Source organism: Colias philodice, chromosome 21 (genome assembly GCF_061535455.1).
Source record: "Colias philodice isolate Cphi_HAF_F1 chromosome 21, ilColPhil1 Martin Lab GWU primary, whole genome shotgun sequence".
In the NCBI taxonomy this organism is placed as follows: Eukaryota; Metazoa; Arthropoda; class Insecta; order Lepidoptera; family Pieridae; genus Colias; species Colias philodice.
The window spans coordinates 9135-30500 of NC_143106.1; the positions used below are offsets into that span (position 1 = coordinate 9135).

Sequence of the window (21366 nt, forward strand, 5' to 3'; positions counted from 1 at the left end):
TAGGACTAAATCGTCCGCAACCACTGGTCGCCATACCTCGCCACAAAAGCAGCACTGTTCGAAAACAAACCCAGCAATTTCTCTGCAAAGCAGAGATTGCAACGAGGACGTGGTAGCCCTCGAGTTCCTCCACGCTGATTTTGGTCCGCGCCGGCAAGACCACCGGTACCCCCCATATCTGGGAGGCCTTCCCCTATCCGCCACCTGAGGACGCGCCCGATGGGAGACCAGAAACTCCACACGGGAACCTAACCTAACCTAACCTAACCTAACCTAACCTAACCTAACCTAACCTAACCTAACCTAACCTAACCTAACCTAACCTAACCTAACCTAACCTAACCTAACCTAACCTAACCTAACCTAACCTAACCTAACCTAACCTAACCTAACCTAACCTAACCTAACCTAACCTAACCTAACCTAACCTAACCTAACCTAACCTAACCTAACCTAACCTAACCTAACCTAACCTAACCTAACCTAACCTAACCTAACCTAACCTAACCTAACCTAACCTAACCTAACCTAACCTAACCTAACCTAACCTAACCTAACCTAACCTAACCTAACCTAACCTAACCTAACCTAACCTAACCTAACCTAACCTAACCTAACCTAACCTAACCTAACCTAACCTAACCTAACCTAACCTAACCTAACCTAACCTAACCTAACCTAACCTAACCTAACCTAACCTAACCTAACCTAACCTAACCTAACCTAACCTAACCTAACCTAACCTAACCTAACCTAACCTAACCTAACCTAACCTAACCTAACCTAACCTAACCTAACCTAACCTAACCTAACCTAACCTAACCTAACCTAACCTAACCTAACCTAACCTAACCTAACCTAACCTAACCTAACCTAACCTAACCTAACCTAACCTAACCTAACCTAACCTAACCTAACCTAACCTAACCTAACCTAACCTAACCTAACCTAACCTAACCTAACCTAACCTAACCTAACCTAACCTAACCTAACCTAACCTAACCTAACCTAACCTAACCTAACCTAACCTAACCTAACCTAACCTAACCTAACCTAACCTAACCTAACCTAACCTAACCTAACCTAACCTAACCTAACCTAACCTAACCTAACCTAACCTAACCTAACCTAACCTAACCTAACCTACACGGTGGATTCGCCTTCTACTTGAACAGATTCAAGCTGAAGGAGAATCCATCGTGCCTGTGTCAGCCCGGAGTCGATGAGACGGTTTCTCACCTGTTGCTCGAGTGTCCGATTTTTGCAAGAGATAGATATGTTATTGAGCAAAAATTGGGCATCGCGATGACGGGTGAGAATCTGCCTGCGGGCCTGGGGGACGAGACGAGAACTGAATTCTTGGAATATTGTAATTGTACATTGTTGGGGTGGTTAACAAACGAAACTGTGATAAGCTGTGATGTTAGGGTTAAGTTTTATTGTTGTGCCGTACTGTTTCAATTGTATTTTTATTGTAATGTTTTAATTAATGTAAGTTTTAAATGTAATATTGAATTTGGAATTTTTTTATTATTTTAGAAATTTTATTGTAAATTGTTAATGTGTATTCTTTTTATTTTATTTCTATTTTATTATTTTCTTTGTAATGTTTTTAATTAATGTAAGTTTTAAAGGTAATATTTAATTTTAGTATCTTATTATTATGTTGGAAATTTATTGTAAATTGTTAATTTGTATTTTTACCTTTAATTGTTCTAATTTAGGCCTAAATTGTTAATAAAGAATTGTTTGGTATTTATTTGATTAAAGAAAAATAAACATCTCTGGACAATATTCCAGAGAAAAGCACACAACACCCTGTGATGGCGGGTGCTTTTTTAAAAAAAAAAAAAAAAAACCTAACCTAACCTAACCTAACCTAACCTACACGGTGGATTCGCCTTCTACTTGAACAGATTCAAGCTGAAGGAGAATCCATCGTGTCTGTGTCAGCCCGGAGTCGACGAGACGGTTTCTCACCTGTTGCTCGAGTGTCCGATTTTTGGAAGAGATAAATAAATAATAATAAATAAATATTATAGGACATTATTACACAAATCGACCTAGTCTCACAGTAAGCTCAATTAAGGCTTGTGTTGTGGGTACTAGGCGACGATAAATATAATATTTAATAAATACATATATAGATAATAACACCCAGACCCAAGAACAAATAATTGAGTTCATCACACAAATATTTGTGTAAATATTTGTGATAAAATGAGGACTGAATTTTTGGAATACTGCGAACGAATTGTGAGGGTGGTAAATAAAAGAAACTGTGATAAGCTACTGTGATATTAGGGTTAAGTTATTGTTGTGCCGTACTGTTTCAATTGTATTTTTATTGTAATGTTTTAATTAATGTAAGTTTTAAATGTAATATTGAATTTGGAATTTTATGTTTCAAATGTGACTTTTTATTATTGTATATTGTAATCAATTTAAACTTTTTATTGGACATTGTTAATTAATTGTATTATTTATTTTTGTATTGCTAATTTGTAATTGTAATTTTAACTGTATTTTAATTAAGGCCCTAATTGTTAATAAATAATATTGTGTTTTTATTTGATTAAAGAAAATAAATGTCTCTAGACTATACTCTAGAGAAAAAGCAGACAATACCCTGCGATGGCGGGTGCTAAAAAAAAAAAAAACCTAACCTAACCTAACCTTTTTTTTTTTTATAGTGGAGAATGCATTTAGGCATACCCAGAGCGCTCGGGGAAAGAGCCCTGGGTTATGTCGGACTCACACCGCAGAATGCGGCGACTACCGACTAAACTCCACTGTGTTCCGTCGCTCCGCTATTTTTGCAGGGCCGCGGGTATTTGGTGGAACCGCTTCCGCAACCCCGTCAGCGGCAGCCTATCTGATATAGGCCCATCGCGATTAGGACCTGGCTAGTGTTCGCCAGTTTCTTCTTCCTGGGGGGGGTGGCGTGAACGGAACACGTCTCACGCCACCTCACCGCACCGGACGATGGATTATGTCCCCGTTCCACCGTCCGGCAACCTAACCTAACCTAACCTAACCTAACCTAACCTAACCTAACCTTATCAATTTGGATATTGTTAATTTGTATTAATTATTTATTTTTGTATTGTTAATTAGCACTCCATAATTGTAATTGTAATTTTAATTGTATTTTAATTAAGGCCCTAATTGTAAATAAATAATATTGTGTTTTTATTTGATTAAAAGAAAATAAATGTCTCTAGACTATATTCTAGAGAAAAAGCAGACAACACCCTGCGATGGCGGGTGCTTTTTAAAAAAAAAAAAAACCTAACCTAACCTAACCTAACCTAACTCACATTTTTTTTTGATCTGCTAAAAAATATGATCTGCTACCGGAAGTTGGCGGATCATTTTTTCAAAATATGTCGTTTCTCGTACCTCAAAGGTAAAAACGCCAGAACTATTTCTAAAAAGTATCAGGAACAGTAGAACTCGTTGAGCTCTTTCTGCCTGTATAATGCTACTTTTTGCAGATCCTCCCCAAACGGTTATGCAAAAACTGACGATGGATTCGCATAAGGCCGAATATACCATTTTAAGGATATCCCTATGTGCGGCGAGTCTGAGTTTTTTGAAAACAAAAATAAGTTTTCTAATGCGTGAGGAAACTGCTTCTATATGGGGTTTCCAGGTTAAACAAGCGTCCAGGTGGACCTCTAAATATTTTACTGATGCAGTACGGTTCACGGACGGGCAGTGACAGTTTCTCTGGCTTGTACACGAGTGAGCTGTGAGGGTGTAAGAATTTTCAGCTGGAAGAGATGATTGTCTGGGGCCAAAAGTGACTGCATGTTTTTTGGATGTTATCTATTTATTATATACAACTGTACTCTTTTTATGTACCTTGATCATCTTATATCTGGAAACGGCTTATTTCCAGATATTCAGATGATCAAGGTACATAAAAACATTACTTAATTCACGTATTTTCTGATTTTCACATATTATGTTTTAGAATATTATGTATAGTTAAAAATGAGATGTCAGCACTCCCAGATACTTCCCGTGAGTCATATTGCTTAGCTTTAAAGCTCTCACAATAACAAAAGAGTTTGTACTATTCTCCTATTATCTGTACTTTATGTGTCTTCACTTTTTGTGTTCTCCTATTATCTGTATTTCTTTTGTGTGTGCAATAAATAATAAAATTAAATAAAAAAATTAAATAAAAGTCATCGAGATACGTGGAATTCCAGTAAAAGATAAGTAATAACTTTATTTCTTATAATATTATTTTTTAATAATTATAGTAAACTAATGTTTTTAGTAAGTAAGTTTTTTCATATTTGTTACACTTTTAGGTAGTAATGTGAATTTGATGATATGTTAGTTATTTTTTCAATGTGTCTGGCAAAATTTAAAAACCATAAAAACTGTCCGGCTCTTGAGGTAACATGTTTTTATACATCCCCAAGTAACGTAATAATAGATATATAAAATTTAGCTCTTATACTATTATGAAAGTTAGGTACTATGTATTTGTATAAAACATAAGAGAGTGAAAGAGAAATAATAATCAGAAGTCAGTCTCGCACAAGACGTGCATGCGGTAACTACTAACTAGGTCTTTTATAACAAATACAGTTCGTTAAAAGTTTTGTGTGGGCTCTTATTTTAACAAAACCAGTGCCTGCTCACACTAATTTTATACACCTTTACTACCTGTTACCTGCCAAAGTAACCACAACCCAAACTTGATAGGTTGGTCGTACTTATCTGTATAGGATACATATTATACAGAGAAACTTTCAACTTTTATAAAATAACAAAGGTCTGGCTGTCATGGGCTCTTGGGTTATACTAGATAATATTGAATACAGAAATTATAATACTAATACTATAGTATTGACAGATCACAGAATAGAAGCGAGATGAAAATAACACAAAGATAAGAATTAAAAGCTATATTTTCGATAATTATAATTAATAGTATAAAGTGTGGTGGGAGAGACGGAGCGCCTATTGCTTGTTGGCGACCTCGTGCAGTTTCTTCTGCACCTGCTCGACTTCCTTGGTGAATTCGTCGTAGGCCTTCTTGATCTGCGGCTCCAGCTTCTTGTTGGTCTCCTCCATGTTGGCGGCCACCTCCTTGGCCAGCTTTTGGGTCTCCTGTTAGATTTGTTAAATGTATTCGTTTATTAATTATTTATACTATTAGTCGCTTCGCTGACTCTTTGTTTAAACTGTTTCCGAATTGGCGGTAAAAAGTCTAGTTAGTTGTATAAATAATGAATGTTTAATACCTATACTTAACTGATTTATTTATATTATTGTATCAATTTAAAGCTTTCGTGAGTGTCATACATAGCACTACATAGGCTGCATCGATCGTGCCCGCATACCTGCACGGTGGACTCCACGGCGGCCTGCAGCTTCTGGCGCAGCTCGTTGGCCTGCTGCTCCACCTCGGGGTGCGACTTGCGCAGCTCCTGCACGGTGCGCTCCAGGTTGCTGCGGGTCGACTCCAGCGCCTCCTTCGCCTTGCCGTTGGCGTCGTTCAGCTGAAACGCACGCCTCGAGCTTTACACGGCACGTCATACGAGTGTTCGTGAACGGGAGAATCGGGGATTAAAACGAATAGCGACTGTCGGTCGACGGCTGGCCGGTAATAATTAAAAATTATTATGTAAAATTGTAGATAAATCAACTCCTAATCATATTATCAAAGTTTTCGCCGGCCTCGACCCGCGGGTGAATGTCGATAAGAGTAACCGGGCGAGCGGCAGATAACGCAGAGCGAAAGGTGACTCACGGCGCCCTGCAGCGACTGCGAGAAGGCAGACAGCTGCTGCAGCACAGAGTCGGAGCCCTCCTTGAGCGCCTTGTTGAACTCCTGCGTGTTCTTGGAGGTGGCGAGCGAGTTGAGCTGCTCGCTGAAGGTCTTGCCGAACTCGCTGGCCTGCTTCTGCAGCGCGTCCAGCGGCGACGCGACCTCGGCCTCGCGACGCACGAGGCGCGCTGAACACTGCAACATCCAACGAATTACTTACAAAATTCAATTCTACCATAAAAGAGCCCCTTCATTGGGAAATAAACTTTTTGATCGATTTTAAATTTCTTTTAATCGTCGCATATATTATGATAGAATGGGAACAAATAAAAAAATTAATTCATAGTGACGAAGAGAAGCGTATTGAACACGATTAGGATAACTATACATATTGACATTGTGAATAAACTTTTCAATAAAATTTTATTATCTAAGATCAGAAAAAATAATACTATATAATAAGGAGTCGAACTCACCACAGCCACTAAGGCAAAGAGAACTAGGAACTTGGCAGCCATTGCGGTGTCGGTACTGAATCGGTGATGAGCTGTGAGTCGGGAGGAGTGTGCGGAGTCGGGCGGCGCGAGGCTATATAAAGCGGGCGCCGGGAGAGGCTCAGCGGGCGGCGGGCGGGGGGTGACGGCTGATAACGAACCTGGAGAAATTTTCCTGATCAACAACGCCCTATGAACCGTGCAGTGTACACACAGTAATTAGGTAATGAGCTGAGCTGTTTGTTTGTGCGAGGATCCGGCCGCCGCTAATGGCCCGGCGATTCGTCTAGTCGCCGATTGTTGCTCGAGCGTGTGTCGTCCGTGTCGCTGATGGGAAGTCGCGAATTAAACAATTAAAGTAACGTAAGTAACTTGCTGCATAATTTCCTACTTCTCGACAATACTTCTTGATTGCAGATTATTCTATTTATACGAGAGAGATGCTACATCTGTGTAACGATGCACCCGGACTGAGTAACTGAACTTGTCAATTATTTCATAGCACACATTTTCGTACCCATAAAGTCGTGAGTAATAAATATCATGTAATATTAACAATATTTAGAAAAATAACATAATATGAATATAATTTTATATTTAATTTAATTTAAATATCTCTGCCCATAAAATTTACCTACTTCTCTTTCATGAGTTATATTATGGTAATAAAATATGACTTGTTTTTCATTTATTTTCTTTCTCAAGGTATATCAATTAAGTATTATTATAATATAAATTATAATATTGTATTTGCTTAATTTATTTTTTCATTTATTGAAGTAGGTAAATAGCAGCATTGGCTGCATTTACAAACATTGCACATAGGTACCTAGTCTTTATCTGATCTAGCCACTTTACGAGTCAGAGATTGATATTTTGACGAGAGAATTTTCGATTGAAAATAAGGTTGTTTTTTTTGGTATTAACTTAGGTATTAACTATTAAGTTGAAATAAGGCGAAAAAATTAATATTATTATACATATTAAAAATTAAAAATAAATCCAATAAATTACAGTGTATTTGGGACATAAAGTAAGGTAAGTTTTCACCAAATTTCGTAGAAAAAATTATATTTTTAAAGAGATAAAATAAAAAAAACCAAAAACTTGTTTATTTAAAAGTTTTAAGTACCTAAATCTTGAGTCTGTGAAAAAATTGAAAAAATACAAAAGTTGTGGATCTTTTTATTACCTACATCTTTGCCATTTAACTTTCTTCCATTCTTTCATATGACTTGTAGTTTTGTCTGAAATCGAGATAAACCAATTTTTACCCTTAAAAGCTCCCCTCTCAATTCCTGAACTCGGAAGCTCGGAACTTTATTTTTCCTTTCATTTTTATCATATCCTTTTCTAATCGATTTCATCCTACTGTTATTTTTTTTGTTTTTTATCATTTTTGAAGGGATCGACATTAATTATTATTAAACGAAATATTCTGTCCACACACTATACTGTGATTGTTTGTTTAGCGTTGCCTGTGACTGCGGCGTGTGCGGCGTGTGCGGCGTGTGCGGCGCGGTGCGGCCCCCAAGGGTCACGGTCTCTCTATTATTTACTTTTTTATGTTATTCTTAATTAAGCCACTCCTCAAATGGAATTTTTTTATGTACGTATTAATTCACCTTCATAAAGTGCAAAACTGCAAACCCTCATGAGGAAAGGAGCAATTGCACTCAAATTTTTAAGAAATAGGTAACTAAAAATGTTTATTTATATAGGTATGTAATTGTATAATTTCAGTTAGCGTTTTCAGTGTTTCAAGTTCGTGCGAAAGTTCGCCGCCCCCGCTTCCCCGTGGTGCATAGGTAGGTATTACTTATGTGTATTGTGTACACTGTATAGCCTGTAGCACTCGGAGATCACGTATATATCCAAGGTTGAATGAATTTTTGAAAACAGTAGAGTGACTCTCGAGACTAGCGTGTTCAAACAAACAAACACTGTTCTATTTACAGTAGGTACTTAATAAAGCTAGTATCGATGCCATTAATTAATTATTATTTATTTATAACATGTCTGTGCATCGAACAATCAAAAATTATCATAAGCCATAATCAAAATTGTATCTCTGTTATTACAACAATTCAAACCTGTAAAAGTCTACTCCAATATTGAGTCACTCTAAATATACCGATCTTATAATTTATTTGTAATTAAATTAAAGTAAAAATTTCATGTTTTTAGGTATTACATATAATATAAATTGTTTGTCTCAATCAGTAATAAGTTATAAACTTGTAATGTTTATCTTCTTTATTAGGTTATCGTAACGAAGCTCTTTTTATTTGGTTAAGTACCTATTGATTATTATTAATCGTTATCGGATAAATACATTGTACATTCATTGTAGATCAGAATTGCGTTTTGATACCATCACATTTGTATTTGTTACGGTTCTATGATGGTTCTTATTTATCTGTTCACCATAATATTATGAGGAGTGTTTTGGCTTTCTGCAGTAATCATCCTTTCACTTGCTGTAAATATAGGAAATTAATGATAGCTATACTACTTGTGTCCTAAACCTATCCTGCAAATACGGGATAAGCGACCGTGGTCACACATTACGGTACATATTCGTCATCAGCATTAAATATGCATAAATAATGTCTGAATAGAAAAAGATAAATCATTACTATATTATGTTCGTAATTATTGATTTGTTTTAAATATTTAACTTCATAAGTGCAATATGTAGATGTGGTGTAGATTACATTATTTTTATATTATGTTTGCAATCGAAATCGAAGCAAATATTGATACGCTTTTAACTATGCAATAAATAATGATATTACAATTAATTGCATAGGTATATTGTTGATAACGATTATAGGTTAGTGAGATCGCGAACCGGAAGCCGCGCTATCGGCCGGAGCCGCTCAGCTGTGTGCCGGGTAAAGTGCACCCTGCACCCTGCACAGTGCACAGTGCACCCTGCCCCCTGCACAGTGCAAAGTGCACCCTGCACACTGCACCCTGCACCGTGCGCTCTGCACACTGCACCCGCTCCCCGCTCACAACAAACATGCTTATTTAATTGCTTTGTGACCCTTCTTCTATCGCCGTTTATTATGTTTGCTAATCTTAAGGATCATTAACACTGTATAAATAAACAAATTAATTACTACAATTATGAATATGGAATGTTTCAGGTTATCGCGATGTTGTTTCTACTTTTTCAATTCTGATGAAATTGTTTCGTATTCCCTATCGGAATTAATTTCATCAGAAGTCGAACTCTGAGTCGGATAGAAATGAACTACGCACTAGAGCACAGCGCAAAGCCTAAAATACATTTAATATGTAATTACATTAAAAAAATAATGTAACTACTTAGGTTCTTTGGAAAATTCAATAAAATATATTTGATAAAATCTTACCTGGTGGCAGCTGCGCCGTTGCTGCGTCGGAAGGCTCGCAGGACACTGGTCAGTTGGTTACCAATCTCACCACCGACGCCACCACACCGCCGTCGCTCTGCACGCACGTCGCACACCTTATTCGGAACTCCTCACATGATGTTTTATTCAAAGTATAATATCATTTATACGTACAATTTTTATTAAGAATCTTTTAGAACTTCGAAGCATAGAGCAACAATGTTTGTCTGTTTGTCGGGCTAATCTCAAAACTGTATTTATGTTTTAGTTCGATTTATTGATGATTAAGTAATAGGTATTAAATTCCTGCAATGATTTCATTGTCACCAATCCTTGATAGATATACATACGTATAAAGGTATCGGGTGAAGCTAATAAAAGCGTGTTAAAAAAAGTTCGTAACAATGTATAGATGTATGTTTGTTAATTGTTTGTTACTCATCAACACATAAACACAAACGGATTTTGATGCTACTTCACAATGATGTGGCTTAGGTATTACAATTACAAGCTAAAGGAATAATATAATAATATTATTATGTACAAGCATAGACTATCTCTCTGTACCTACATAATATTATACTAGGGATGACAGATGTACAATAATAATTATTGTACAAGATTTTGTCTGCGGGATCGCCTGCGGATGGAACCGTCATAGCAATCAATGTATGTTATAATATGTATGTCCAATAATTAACCTTACATTGTTATGTAGAAAACAAATCTGTAAGTGTGCCCTCTGCAATCAACACCAAAAGCGAATTGTAGTTCCTTATGTCTGCCAATTGGTGATCAATAACACAATCACGTACGTGTCGTCCATATTATATCATTAATTTTAATGTTGTGTTATGTGTGTGTGTGTGTGTGTGTATAGAACACAGAGCAATGCACGGCGCTGGTGGCTCTGGGCGCGACGCTCTTTGTCCGCTGATTGCTCATTCATTGACTGACCTTGCCAAATCCTTTTTAACTTTTAGATTAACGGATGACATTACAATTTATAATAATAGCTTCTGATATAAGCAGAGTTTCCTAAACACTTGTGATTTGAAACTTACAAGCAAAAATTAATTCAATTATGCATCCACCTAACATCTGCATATTTAATGTTAGGTGGATGCAATCTTATAGGTGAGCCTCAGCCTTATATTATATCCTCAATTTTTGTCCATTTAAGCAACACATCAATTTTTCATTGTTTTTAAAGTAATTATAGGAGTCCAAACACTCAATGACTCAAACTCTAAAAAATATATTAAGAGCTCATTAATTTTAATCAATTTTATGAAGCTCTGCAGTTTCTCTTTAGCGTACTTTATTAGTATTATAGATTATGGAGTACAACTACATGATATTGCGGTACGGTTGGCAACCCGAGGTTTAGACCAAACGAACTTGAAATGAAGCTTTTTCTATCCCTCCCTTGATCCCTCCCTATACATCCATCAAACAGAATTGCGTCTTCTGAGAAACACAATTAACTAATACTTCATTTTTAAATTTAAGAAAGGTCAGTTAAGTAGCAGTAAGGTATTAGTAATAAGGGCTGCTGTCAGCTGAAGTTATATTTTCGTGGGCAAAGCGTGTGTGCATGCACGACGCGTCACGCGTCACGCGACTGAAGAGTGAAGACGCGCGCGGGCATCAAACTAATTTGTAGCTAGAGACTAGTATTATTCACGTAGAACTATGAATTTACTTGTTATTATAAACATACAATTCAGTATTTTATTACAGTTTACCCTGCATAATAATAAAACACCTTTACAATATAATTCTAATCAAATAATAATATTATGAGACCCTGCCTCGAACCTTGAACTTGATCTAAAGAAGTAAATAGATAACACAGAAATGTATGTTCGAGTAATAATTTATTATGATGAGGTGTTTCATGCGTTATGATCACAGATCAAAGAAACTAAAGGTGGATCTCTATGGTTATGATAATAAATTAGTTTATTTTTCATCGAAGCGCCATCTAGACATACTAAATAGTACTAAGTATTGACTACTAGGTGACTGATATTCTAAAAACCACGCAGTTCATTTAATGTTGTAAAGATGGCATTTTATTCAATATTTAATAACTTTTCAATTATATCGTAGTATTTTGTATACGTAGTATATTATTATTAGTCTGTGGTATTATAATATCACAGTATTACAATATTTCCTATAATATTACGTTAATATTATAATTCTCTACAAAGTAAGTTCCTAATAAAAGAATTGAAACTGGCGCTCGACGCGCCACACTTATAATATTATTTTGATGCATTTTAGCGGACACTTCTATACTACCTAAATAGTAAATACTTATAAGTTGTAACCTAGGCGGGCCGCACACCAGGTGGCGACGTAAATGTTCGATGCATGTAGCATGTGGCGCTGGTGTGCGGCGCGCCTTAGGTTGCTGAAATTGATACGTCATGTAAATGTGTACAGGCGCTTGGTAGGTAATTGGTTTTATTATAAAATATAGTACCTATGTAACTATATTCAAAAGCCTAATACATATTATATACATAAAACTTTGTAAAAATATGTAAAGCCTAATTATATACTAAGTAACAGCTTCCTCTTGATTCTCTCTATCTTTTAAAATACCGCATGGGAACGCGACTTTGTCTTATACTATGTATGTCATCTTTATGTACTACCAACCTAATAATCCTAATCTTATATATAAAAATGAATCGCAAAATGTGTTGGTAAGCGCATAACTCGAGAACGGCTGAACCGATTTCGATAATTCTTTTTTTATTATATTCCTTGAAGTACGAGGATGGTTCTTATGTAGAGCAAACGTAAACATGTACCACGGGCGAAGCCGGGGTGGACCGCTAGTCTAGTCTATAATATAAAAATGAATCGCAAAATGTGTTGGTAAGCGCATAACTCGAGAACGGGTGGACCGATTTCGATAATTCTTTTTTTATTATATTCCTTGAAGTACCAGGATGGTTCCTGTGGATGGTTCTTATGTAGAGAAAACATAAATATGTACCACGGGCGAAGCCGGGGCGGACCGCTAGTTCCTAATAATATATTCATGACCACTTCATGACTTTAAGGTGATTGCAACGATCTGTTCCCAGCCAATATCCCGCTAGATGGCGCTGAATTCTACATTTCTAGTTTATTTGAGTTTTTGCGTAATTGGAATAGTCATCAAACCTAGGAATAGTCATGGCGGTTACTGAATATTATATTTTATTGAAATATGTTATATCATTGCCTTAAAATCCACCCAATTCGGTAAAATTATGCGTTTTAACATCTGTCATTGCATACAGGGTCGTTTACACACACAGACGTATACAAAAATGATAAAGATTTAACTCTAGATGGCGTGAATGTAAAGCGCGTCACACACGGTGAAGATACTACCTATAATATTTTATCTAATCTAGTAATATTTTATATTACAGTATCTTAAGGTATCCGGTATCAGCGTTCTGACCATCATTTTTCTTGTTTCGCTGTAGAACCGCCATCCTGTTACAAATGACCCACAAAGGAGAATGACCACGGGTGGTATCGGTAAAATTTTAGTTGTGCCACGTATTCGTTATATTGTTAATTCCTATTTGTATTTATAATGATCATATGTATCAATATTAAGTCTTAATTAAACCGGATAAATTGAAATAATAGTAAAAGTAAAAGTTTTTCTTTTGAAACATGTATGAACTTTCGCATTAGTAGGAAGTAGGATTGTTATAAAAATAAAAGTTATATTTGTTGGCGTAAACTATTTTATTGTAATTTTGGGAAATAAATAATGTCAAAATTGATTACCTACAATAAAACGCAGTTTTATTTTATTACCTACATTACACTATTGTTTTTTTTTTATCAAAACATGTATTTGAAGTAGCAAATATGATATTATGCTGATCCAAGCATTTTCACTCAAAACTAATATCACTAATGATTTGTAAAAGTAAATAATTTCAAAATACATTTCATAACCAACAAGTAAGAATAATTATTCATACAACAACAAATCAAAAACACTATTTACTATGGAAAAAAAACCAGGAAGGTGAAAAACATATTTACGATTTCGATGCACTCGACTTTTAGTAAAATAATAGGTAAAAATATTATTATGGTTTTGATCACAGACATATCTGTGGTTTTGATATTAGCTACTAGTATCAGAAAGCTGCGTGTTCAATGCACGTCGGGGTCCCACAACTGTGGAGGAAGGAAGGTAGAATACCTCCATCGAATAAGTGAAGTTTCTCGACATACTCGATTTGCCGGCCGGCCTCAATGAAGATTGTCCGAAAGTTGTATATGTCCTCTATAACGAAAAAATTTCGCTAGCGCGATTCAGAGTGAGGTGTCGTACAATATACCTAATGAAGTTTTTCATCTTTTTATTTTACTGCAAATACAAAATAAAAATTAAACAATGGTAATGTAAATTCTAAACAAACTACTACCAAAATACAATTAGAACAAAAATCATTTGACTTGTTTATTTCACCCAGAGGCCAGAGGCGGCTCGTGACAAAATTGTATAGGTGTTCACTTGAAATAAAACAACGAAAATACAATAGCGTTCGGGATGATTTATTACAAAAAAATGAGCACCACATTTTATAAATGTCTATAACACTAAAAATTACAAAGTACAGGCTATTTCAAAACGAATTCAATGACTAGGTATCAATAATTAGTAAATCACCGAATTTGCATTCGCGAGCGTAGGTATCCATAGTGTTTGTCACTGACGGTCACTGACCTCTATAACTTATAGTTATAGAGGTCAGTGGTGTTTGTTGTGTAAACATGTATGTATTTGAGTAGTTAGTAGCATATTATATTCTGAATTTCTGATCCATGCCTATTCACTCAAAACTAATAACACTAATGATTTGTAACAGTAAATTATTTCAATAGGTAGGTATTTGAACATTTCCCAACAAGACGTAAGAATAATTATTCGTAGGTATACAAGATACAATAACAAATCTAATACACTATTTATTATTTTATTATTTACTAGCGGTCCGCCCCGGCTTCGCCCGTGGTACATGTTTACGTTTTCTCTCCATAAGAAGTAATAGCTAGAGAGCTAGCGCAAAGCTACCTGTATGTATTTGACCAGACCTGGATTTTTGTGTGTTGATTCCCCTATACCTACTATACATGAGATGAGGAGTCACTAAGCCCAGAGTGGTGGACGGGGCGCGCGCTTAGGTAAGACAGGTGGAAATTTTTGGCGAACTTTGAAACCATTTGACCACGTCTGCCATTTTGATATTTGAAAATAGATTATTATTACTATCGGAAAATAACAATGGCAGACCATTATCACGCGGATAACATTCTGGCAGACACTTATGAAAGTGCTGAAAAAAATACAATTTTGAAAGTATTTGACCAGATCTGCCATTCATATATTTTATTTATTAGGGTCTTAAAAACTTATTTTCGAAACGGCAGACATTTTCATTGCGTACAGACTTCAGCAGACAACAAAACTTTACAGACTTCAGCAGTCAACAAGACTTAGCTTCTACATGGTCAGATGTATATATGTATTACGTTCCCTGACCTTACATCAATGATTTACTTTATTAATGTTTTTATGGTCATTTACATTTAATTTTGAAAACTATGGAATAAAATTTATAAATTTGATGATACAAAACTAAATATACATTTGTAAAGAATCTCAAATATAAAGTTGTGTTGCAAATAACAAATCATCATTTAAATATTTAGTTTATTTCTTTATTTAAGAAACAATTAACAATAATTACAAAACAACATAAAAAAACACGCATGCATTTATTGAAATGTTCATTCATCATCACTATCGTATGGCGTTGTGTGACTCGTCTTCATAATCCATTGAATCGGATTCTGTAAAAGTAAAACGTAAATTATATAATAAAAGAAATGAGTCATTATAAACTTACCTAGTAAGGCAATGCCTTTGATGTCGCACGATGCCGCGGCCGCGCCGCCAGTGTAGGTACTTCTGCTGCTACATGAAAATATGCTAGGGTTGCAACAAATGGGAAATAAAACAATTGTGATTATTACTATTATGATGTAATCATTTATTCATATTATGTACATTCAAAACAATTGCTATTATTAAATCTGATGTAATTATTTTTTCATAAATATATAATTATTATTAATTACATAATATATTGCACTGTGAAATATTTACGTATCACTTTATTTTTGATGTTCTTAATTGTCTTTTATAAAATTTAAGTGACGCATTCGCATTGGGATCAACAATCCGATAAGAAAAGAATGGAGACAACATATACATAGCTTTGATTTCAATTCTACAGATACAAAATATACAATCTATCTAAAATGATACAACGGATGTTTCCTGCGTTTTCTCGTCAAAATACCGAAACAACGTAATTATTGTATAGTAGTTGGGCGTGAAAGTAAAAAAACAAATGAAAAGTGTTTTCCATATGATTATTTATTAAATTTACGCGATTAAGAATAATTTCAACGATACAATTTAGTAACCGAGAATTCAGAGGATTAAAGAAAATACCTGCCTGATCATTTTATCAAACTCTAAAAGAATTATGGTTATTTCGCATCACTCGGTTTATTAGTTTGGTAATAATTATTAAAGGTAGTTACAACCCTAGCCATTGAGTCGAACGGTAGGCAACACAATATCGACTTTGTGCGGGTACATATGGTACATTTCTTCTTGCTGTGAAGCGTAATTATTATTATTAAGATTTTTTAGGCTATTTTGAATCAGCTGTTCTAATTTAACTCTAGAAATTTATTAAAACGTGATTTTTTTAAAAGTATATTATGAGTTTATAAATACCTCAACCAATAGTTATTGTGTCCTATCCTCATTTCTTTATATCTTGGTAGTTAACTAAAGTGTTAAATTTACATAACCTCAACAACAACATTTACACTGCCACTGCACTAAAACTAAACTAACTAGCTCTCTAGCTATAAGAACCATCCTCGTACTTCAAGGGATATAATAAAAAAAGAATTATCGAAATCGGTTCAGCCGTTCTCGAGTTATGCGCTTACCAACACATTTTGCGATTCATTTTTATATATAAGACTAGCGGTCCGCCCCGGCTTCGCCCGTGGTACATGTTTACGTTTTCTCTACATAAGAACCATCCTCGTACTTCAAGGAATATAATAAAAAAAGAATTATCGAAATCGGTTCAGCCGTTCTCGAGTTATGCGCTTACCAACACATTTTGCGATTCATTTATATATATATACTAGCGGTCCGCCCCGGCTTCGCCCGTGGTACATAATATTTACGTTTTCTCTACATAAAAACCATCCTCGTACTTCAAGGAATATAATAAAAAAAGAATGATCGAAATCGGTTCAGCCGTTCTCGAGTTATGCGCTTACCAACACATTTTGCGATTCATTTTTATATATAAGATAAGATTATGTGAAAATAACCAGGAAGGTGAAAAACATATTTACGAAAACATAGTAACATAATATGGCTGTCGCTACAATAATTATATTTCAATTTTATCTTTTTATACCTAGTAGAACTGGCCGACGAATAAAAAAAATCGTATTAGAATAAATACAATAAATTACGGAACAAAAAAAGGATTGTAACTGAATTAGGTATGTTTGTTTCTGGGCGCACCGTTTTCGACGACGCGACGCGCGACGTAAGCGTATAGGTATAGGTACCTACTTTGCTAAAACAAACTAATAAAATTGTGTGTCTGTCTGAAAATTCGGAAAAGCATATTTTGCAAGTTTGTAATTACTTTGATAGTTTACCGATTTATAATAATTGTAATTGTAATTGTATAATATATAATTTGCAATGTGGTGAAATTTCATAAAAATCACGGGCCAATTTTTTGTTTTGAATCCCACCGAAAATATAATTGCGTTATTAGAATAATTAATTACTATACCTACCCACGATCAATTATTACAATATAGTCTCAAATGCATACTAGAGAAATATTGCAATTTGATTCAATTAAAATGCATAGCATACAAAAATAAATTCACAACACAAGAAATTCCGCGCGCAAATCATAGCGCGTGTCAATGAAATCAAGAATGTTTTATATCAAGCCGACGCGGACGACGACGCGACGCCGAACAAAAGTACCTACGACGGACGACCACGCTTCGAGTTGCCAAACAACATGAGTAATAAATTGTTTACAAAAAAAACAAGTTTTCCATTTTTCTGTATGAGTAGACAGAACTTCAAAACGCCACCTGCTACGGTTTATATTATGAACGATTGTTATAAAAATAAAAGTTATATTTGTTGGTGTAAACTATTTTATTGATCAATAATTTTGGAATTTAAAATTGTCAACATTGATTACAATAAAACGCAGTTTTATTTTATTACACTATTGTTTTTTTTATCAAAACATGTATTTGAAGTACCTGCTGATCCAAGCATTTTCACTCAAAACTTATATCACTAATGATTTGTAAAAGTAAATTATTTCAATATACATTTCATAACCAACATGTAAGAATAATTATTATTATTCCTACCTACAACAACAAACCTAAAACACTATTTACTATGGGAAAATAACCAGGAAGGTGAAAAACATATTATTATTTACGATTTCGACGCACTCGACTTTTAGTAAAATATAGTAGGGAAACATAATATTATGGTTTTGATTTTTGCTACTAGTATAAGAAAACTGCGTGTTCAAACTACTTGTTTGTCTGTCTGAAAATTCGGAAGTACTTTGGTAGTTTACCGATTTATAATAATATTGTATACTAGCTGTGCCCGCGACTTCGTCCGCGTGGAATAGTGACTGCATAGTAGTTACTACTTAACACACAATTATTGAGTAAACACGTCTTGAAACACGTACTATCATATACAACTAAATTATAAGTAGGTACTTACAGATTATTATGTAACAGTTAAGAAATAAAATAAATAATAACACAAAAGAACTGTTAGTAAAATTTATTACTAAACTGAGCTATAAAACTTAGGTACAGAAGAGTTCAAAATTTCCAGGATGTGGCTATCCTCCCGCTCCCATATCCTTCTACTTTCACAGACTTTCAACTTTTCCCTTTCACCCCTAGTAAATGGCAGAATCGATTTTGATCTTAACCATGTCTAATCATACCTATATATGTACATGTATCCTTTCGTTTGGTACTCCATTTGGATTATTTATCCCCACTATCACCCCTAAGGTGCCCTATATGTAATAAACAGATTAACCGATTTTGATAAAACATGACTAATTGTAATTCACACGTCATTTGATATGCCGCTTGAGTATATTATTTGACCACATTCGATTATTCATTCCCACTTTTACCGCTATAAATCAATAAATGGATGAACCGATTTTGATTAAATATGCCTCATTATACTTCTCACGTCAGGTCATGCCCTTTCATTTGATATGCCACTTGGGTATATTATTTGACAACTTTTATTCCTACTTTTATACCTATATCCAATAAATGGATGAACCAATTTTGATAAAATGTCTTATTGTACTTTACACGTCATGTCTTTCATTAGATTCTCGATTTTGATAAAATTGGACTACTTAATTGTTTCCGACAGGTCGTCTTTTTTCATTTGATATATCACTTGGGTATAACAGACAACATTCGTTTTTTTCATTCCCACTTTTACCCCTCTATATTATAATAAATGGATGAACCGATTTTGATTAAATATGCCTCATTATACTTCTCACGTCAGGTCATGCCCTTTCATTTGATATACCACTTGGGTATATTTGACAACTTTTATTCCCACTTTTATACCTATATCCAATAAATGGATGAACCAATTTTGATAAAATATGTCTTATTGTACTTTACACGTCATGTCTTTCATTAGATACGTCACTTGAGTATATTTGATAAAATTCATTTATTTATTCCCACTTTAACCCCTATATCAAATAAATGGATGAACCGATTTTGATAAAATTTGACTTATTGTTTCTGACAGGTCGTCTTTTTTCATTTGATATATCACTTGGGTATAACAGACAGCATTCGTTTTTTTCATTCCCACTTTTACCCCTCTATATTATAGTAAATGGATGAACCGATTTTGATAAAATTTGACTTATTGTTTCCGACAGGTCGTCTTTTTTCATTTGATATATCACTTGGGTATAACAGACAACATTCGTTTTTTTCATTCCCACTTTTACCCCTCTATATTATAATAAATGGATGAACCGATTTTGATTAAATATGCCTCATTATTCTTCTCACGTCAGGTCATTGAGTATATTTGATAAAATTTATTTATTTATTCCCACTTTTACCCCTATATCAAATAAATGGATGAACCGATTTTGATAAAATTTGACTAATTGTTTCTGACATGTCGTCTATTTTCATTTGATATATCACTTGGGTATAACCGACAACATTCGTTTTTTTCATTCCCACTTACCCCTATATATAATAAACTACTAATGTAACAAAAAAAAACGCATCTAATTCGTATTACCCGTTAGCGAGCTACGGTGGCACAGACAGACATGTAAACACACATAGCGGACATAACACCCCTCTTTTTGCGTCGGGGGTTAAAAATATAATACCTACGACATAATTTCAAAGACCTTTTATATAGAAAATTTACCTAGAAGTAACCATAATGCTATTTGTGCAGGTTTTAGACTTATGAGCAAAAATCTAAATAAAGGTCCTTTGACCCCCCTACTACCCCCTCAGCATAACCACCCCCCCCCCCCCCACGCTTGGGGACTTTCGATATGATCATCTGGACATGTCAAGGAATAACTTTAGCGTATAATTTACGTAATAAAGTAATTCATCTATAGAATGCCTTAGCAAATGTTCGCTGTGATTACTTAAATGGTCATAACTTTTTTATTTATGAACCGATTGACATGAAATAAAACTAAATGTTAAATGAAGCTTACCACAATATATTAGTGAAAACCGCATCTAAATCGGATAAGCCGTTTCTGAGATTAGCGTGTTCAAACATACAGACAAACAGACAAACCGACAAACAGACAAACAGACAAACAGACAAAAATTTTTTTAACTACAGTTTTGGGTTCAGGATCGATTTAATAATAACACCTGCTATTTTTTTTTTAAATATTTTCATTGTACAGACATCACTTTTCTACAATTTTATTATATGTATTGATATCGTTGTTTAAAAAATATTCAAACACAATAAAATATGATATATGTACTGATTTATCACTGGTTTCAGTGATGAACTGATGAGTCAATTATAGCCACTATACTTTCGTCATACGTGTGTATGATTGATGTGATTTGCAACGTGGTGATATTTCAGAAAAATCACGGGTCAAATTGTCCCACCGAAAATATAACTGCGTTATAAGAATAACTATACCTACGATAAATTATACATAATACAATATAGTCTCAAATGCATACTAGTGAAATATTTTATTTGAATCAATAAAATAAAAAAAATAAATAAAAAATAATAATAATACAAAAATAAATTCACAACACAAGAAAATCCGCGCGCAAATCATAGCGCGTGACAATGAAATCAAGAACTTTCGAGCCGACGCGGACGACGAAGGAGCCTAACAAAAGTACCTACAATCATAGGCGGCTCGTGACAAAATTGTATGGCCGTGTTCACTTGAAATAAAACAACGAAAATAGG

The 21366-nt window shown here is 34.6% G+C and overlaps 1 protein-coding gene and 1 long non-coding RNA gene across 2 annotated transcripts; one reads left to right on the top strand and one right to left on the bottom strand.

Annotated features, from left to right (window-relative positions):
- Positions 1–4913: 4913 nt before the first annotated feature.
- LOC149478576 (uncharacterized) lies at positions 4914–6431 on the bottom strand. Its single transcript, XM_089708380.1, has 4 exons — positions 6271–6431; positions 5777–5989; positions 5367–5525; positions 4914–5133 (listed from the first exon to the last, which is right to left on the bottom strand). Exons 1-4 carry the CDS (start codon positions 6310–6312, stop codon positions 4984–4986), a joined length of 564 nt encoding a protein of 187 aa, XP_089564506.1. The 5' UTR covers positions 6313–6431; the 3' UTR covers positions 4914–4983.
- Positions 6432–6455: 24 nt separating this feature from the next.
- On the top strand, positions 6456–9661 carry LOC149478577 (uncharacterized). Its single transcript, XR_016317305.1, has 4 exons — positions 6456–6651; positions 7761–7897; positions 8032–8096; positions 9125–9661. It is a non-coding gene; the product is annotated as an uncharacterized LOC149478577 (long non-coding RNA).
- The last annotated feature ends 11705 nt before the right edge of the window (positions 9662–21366 follow it).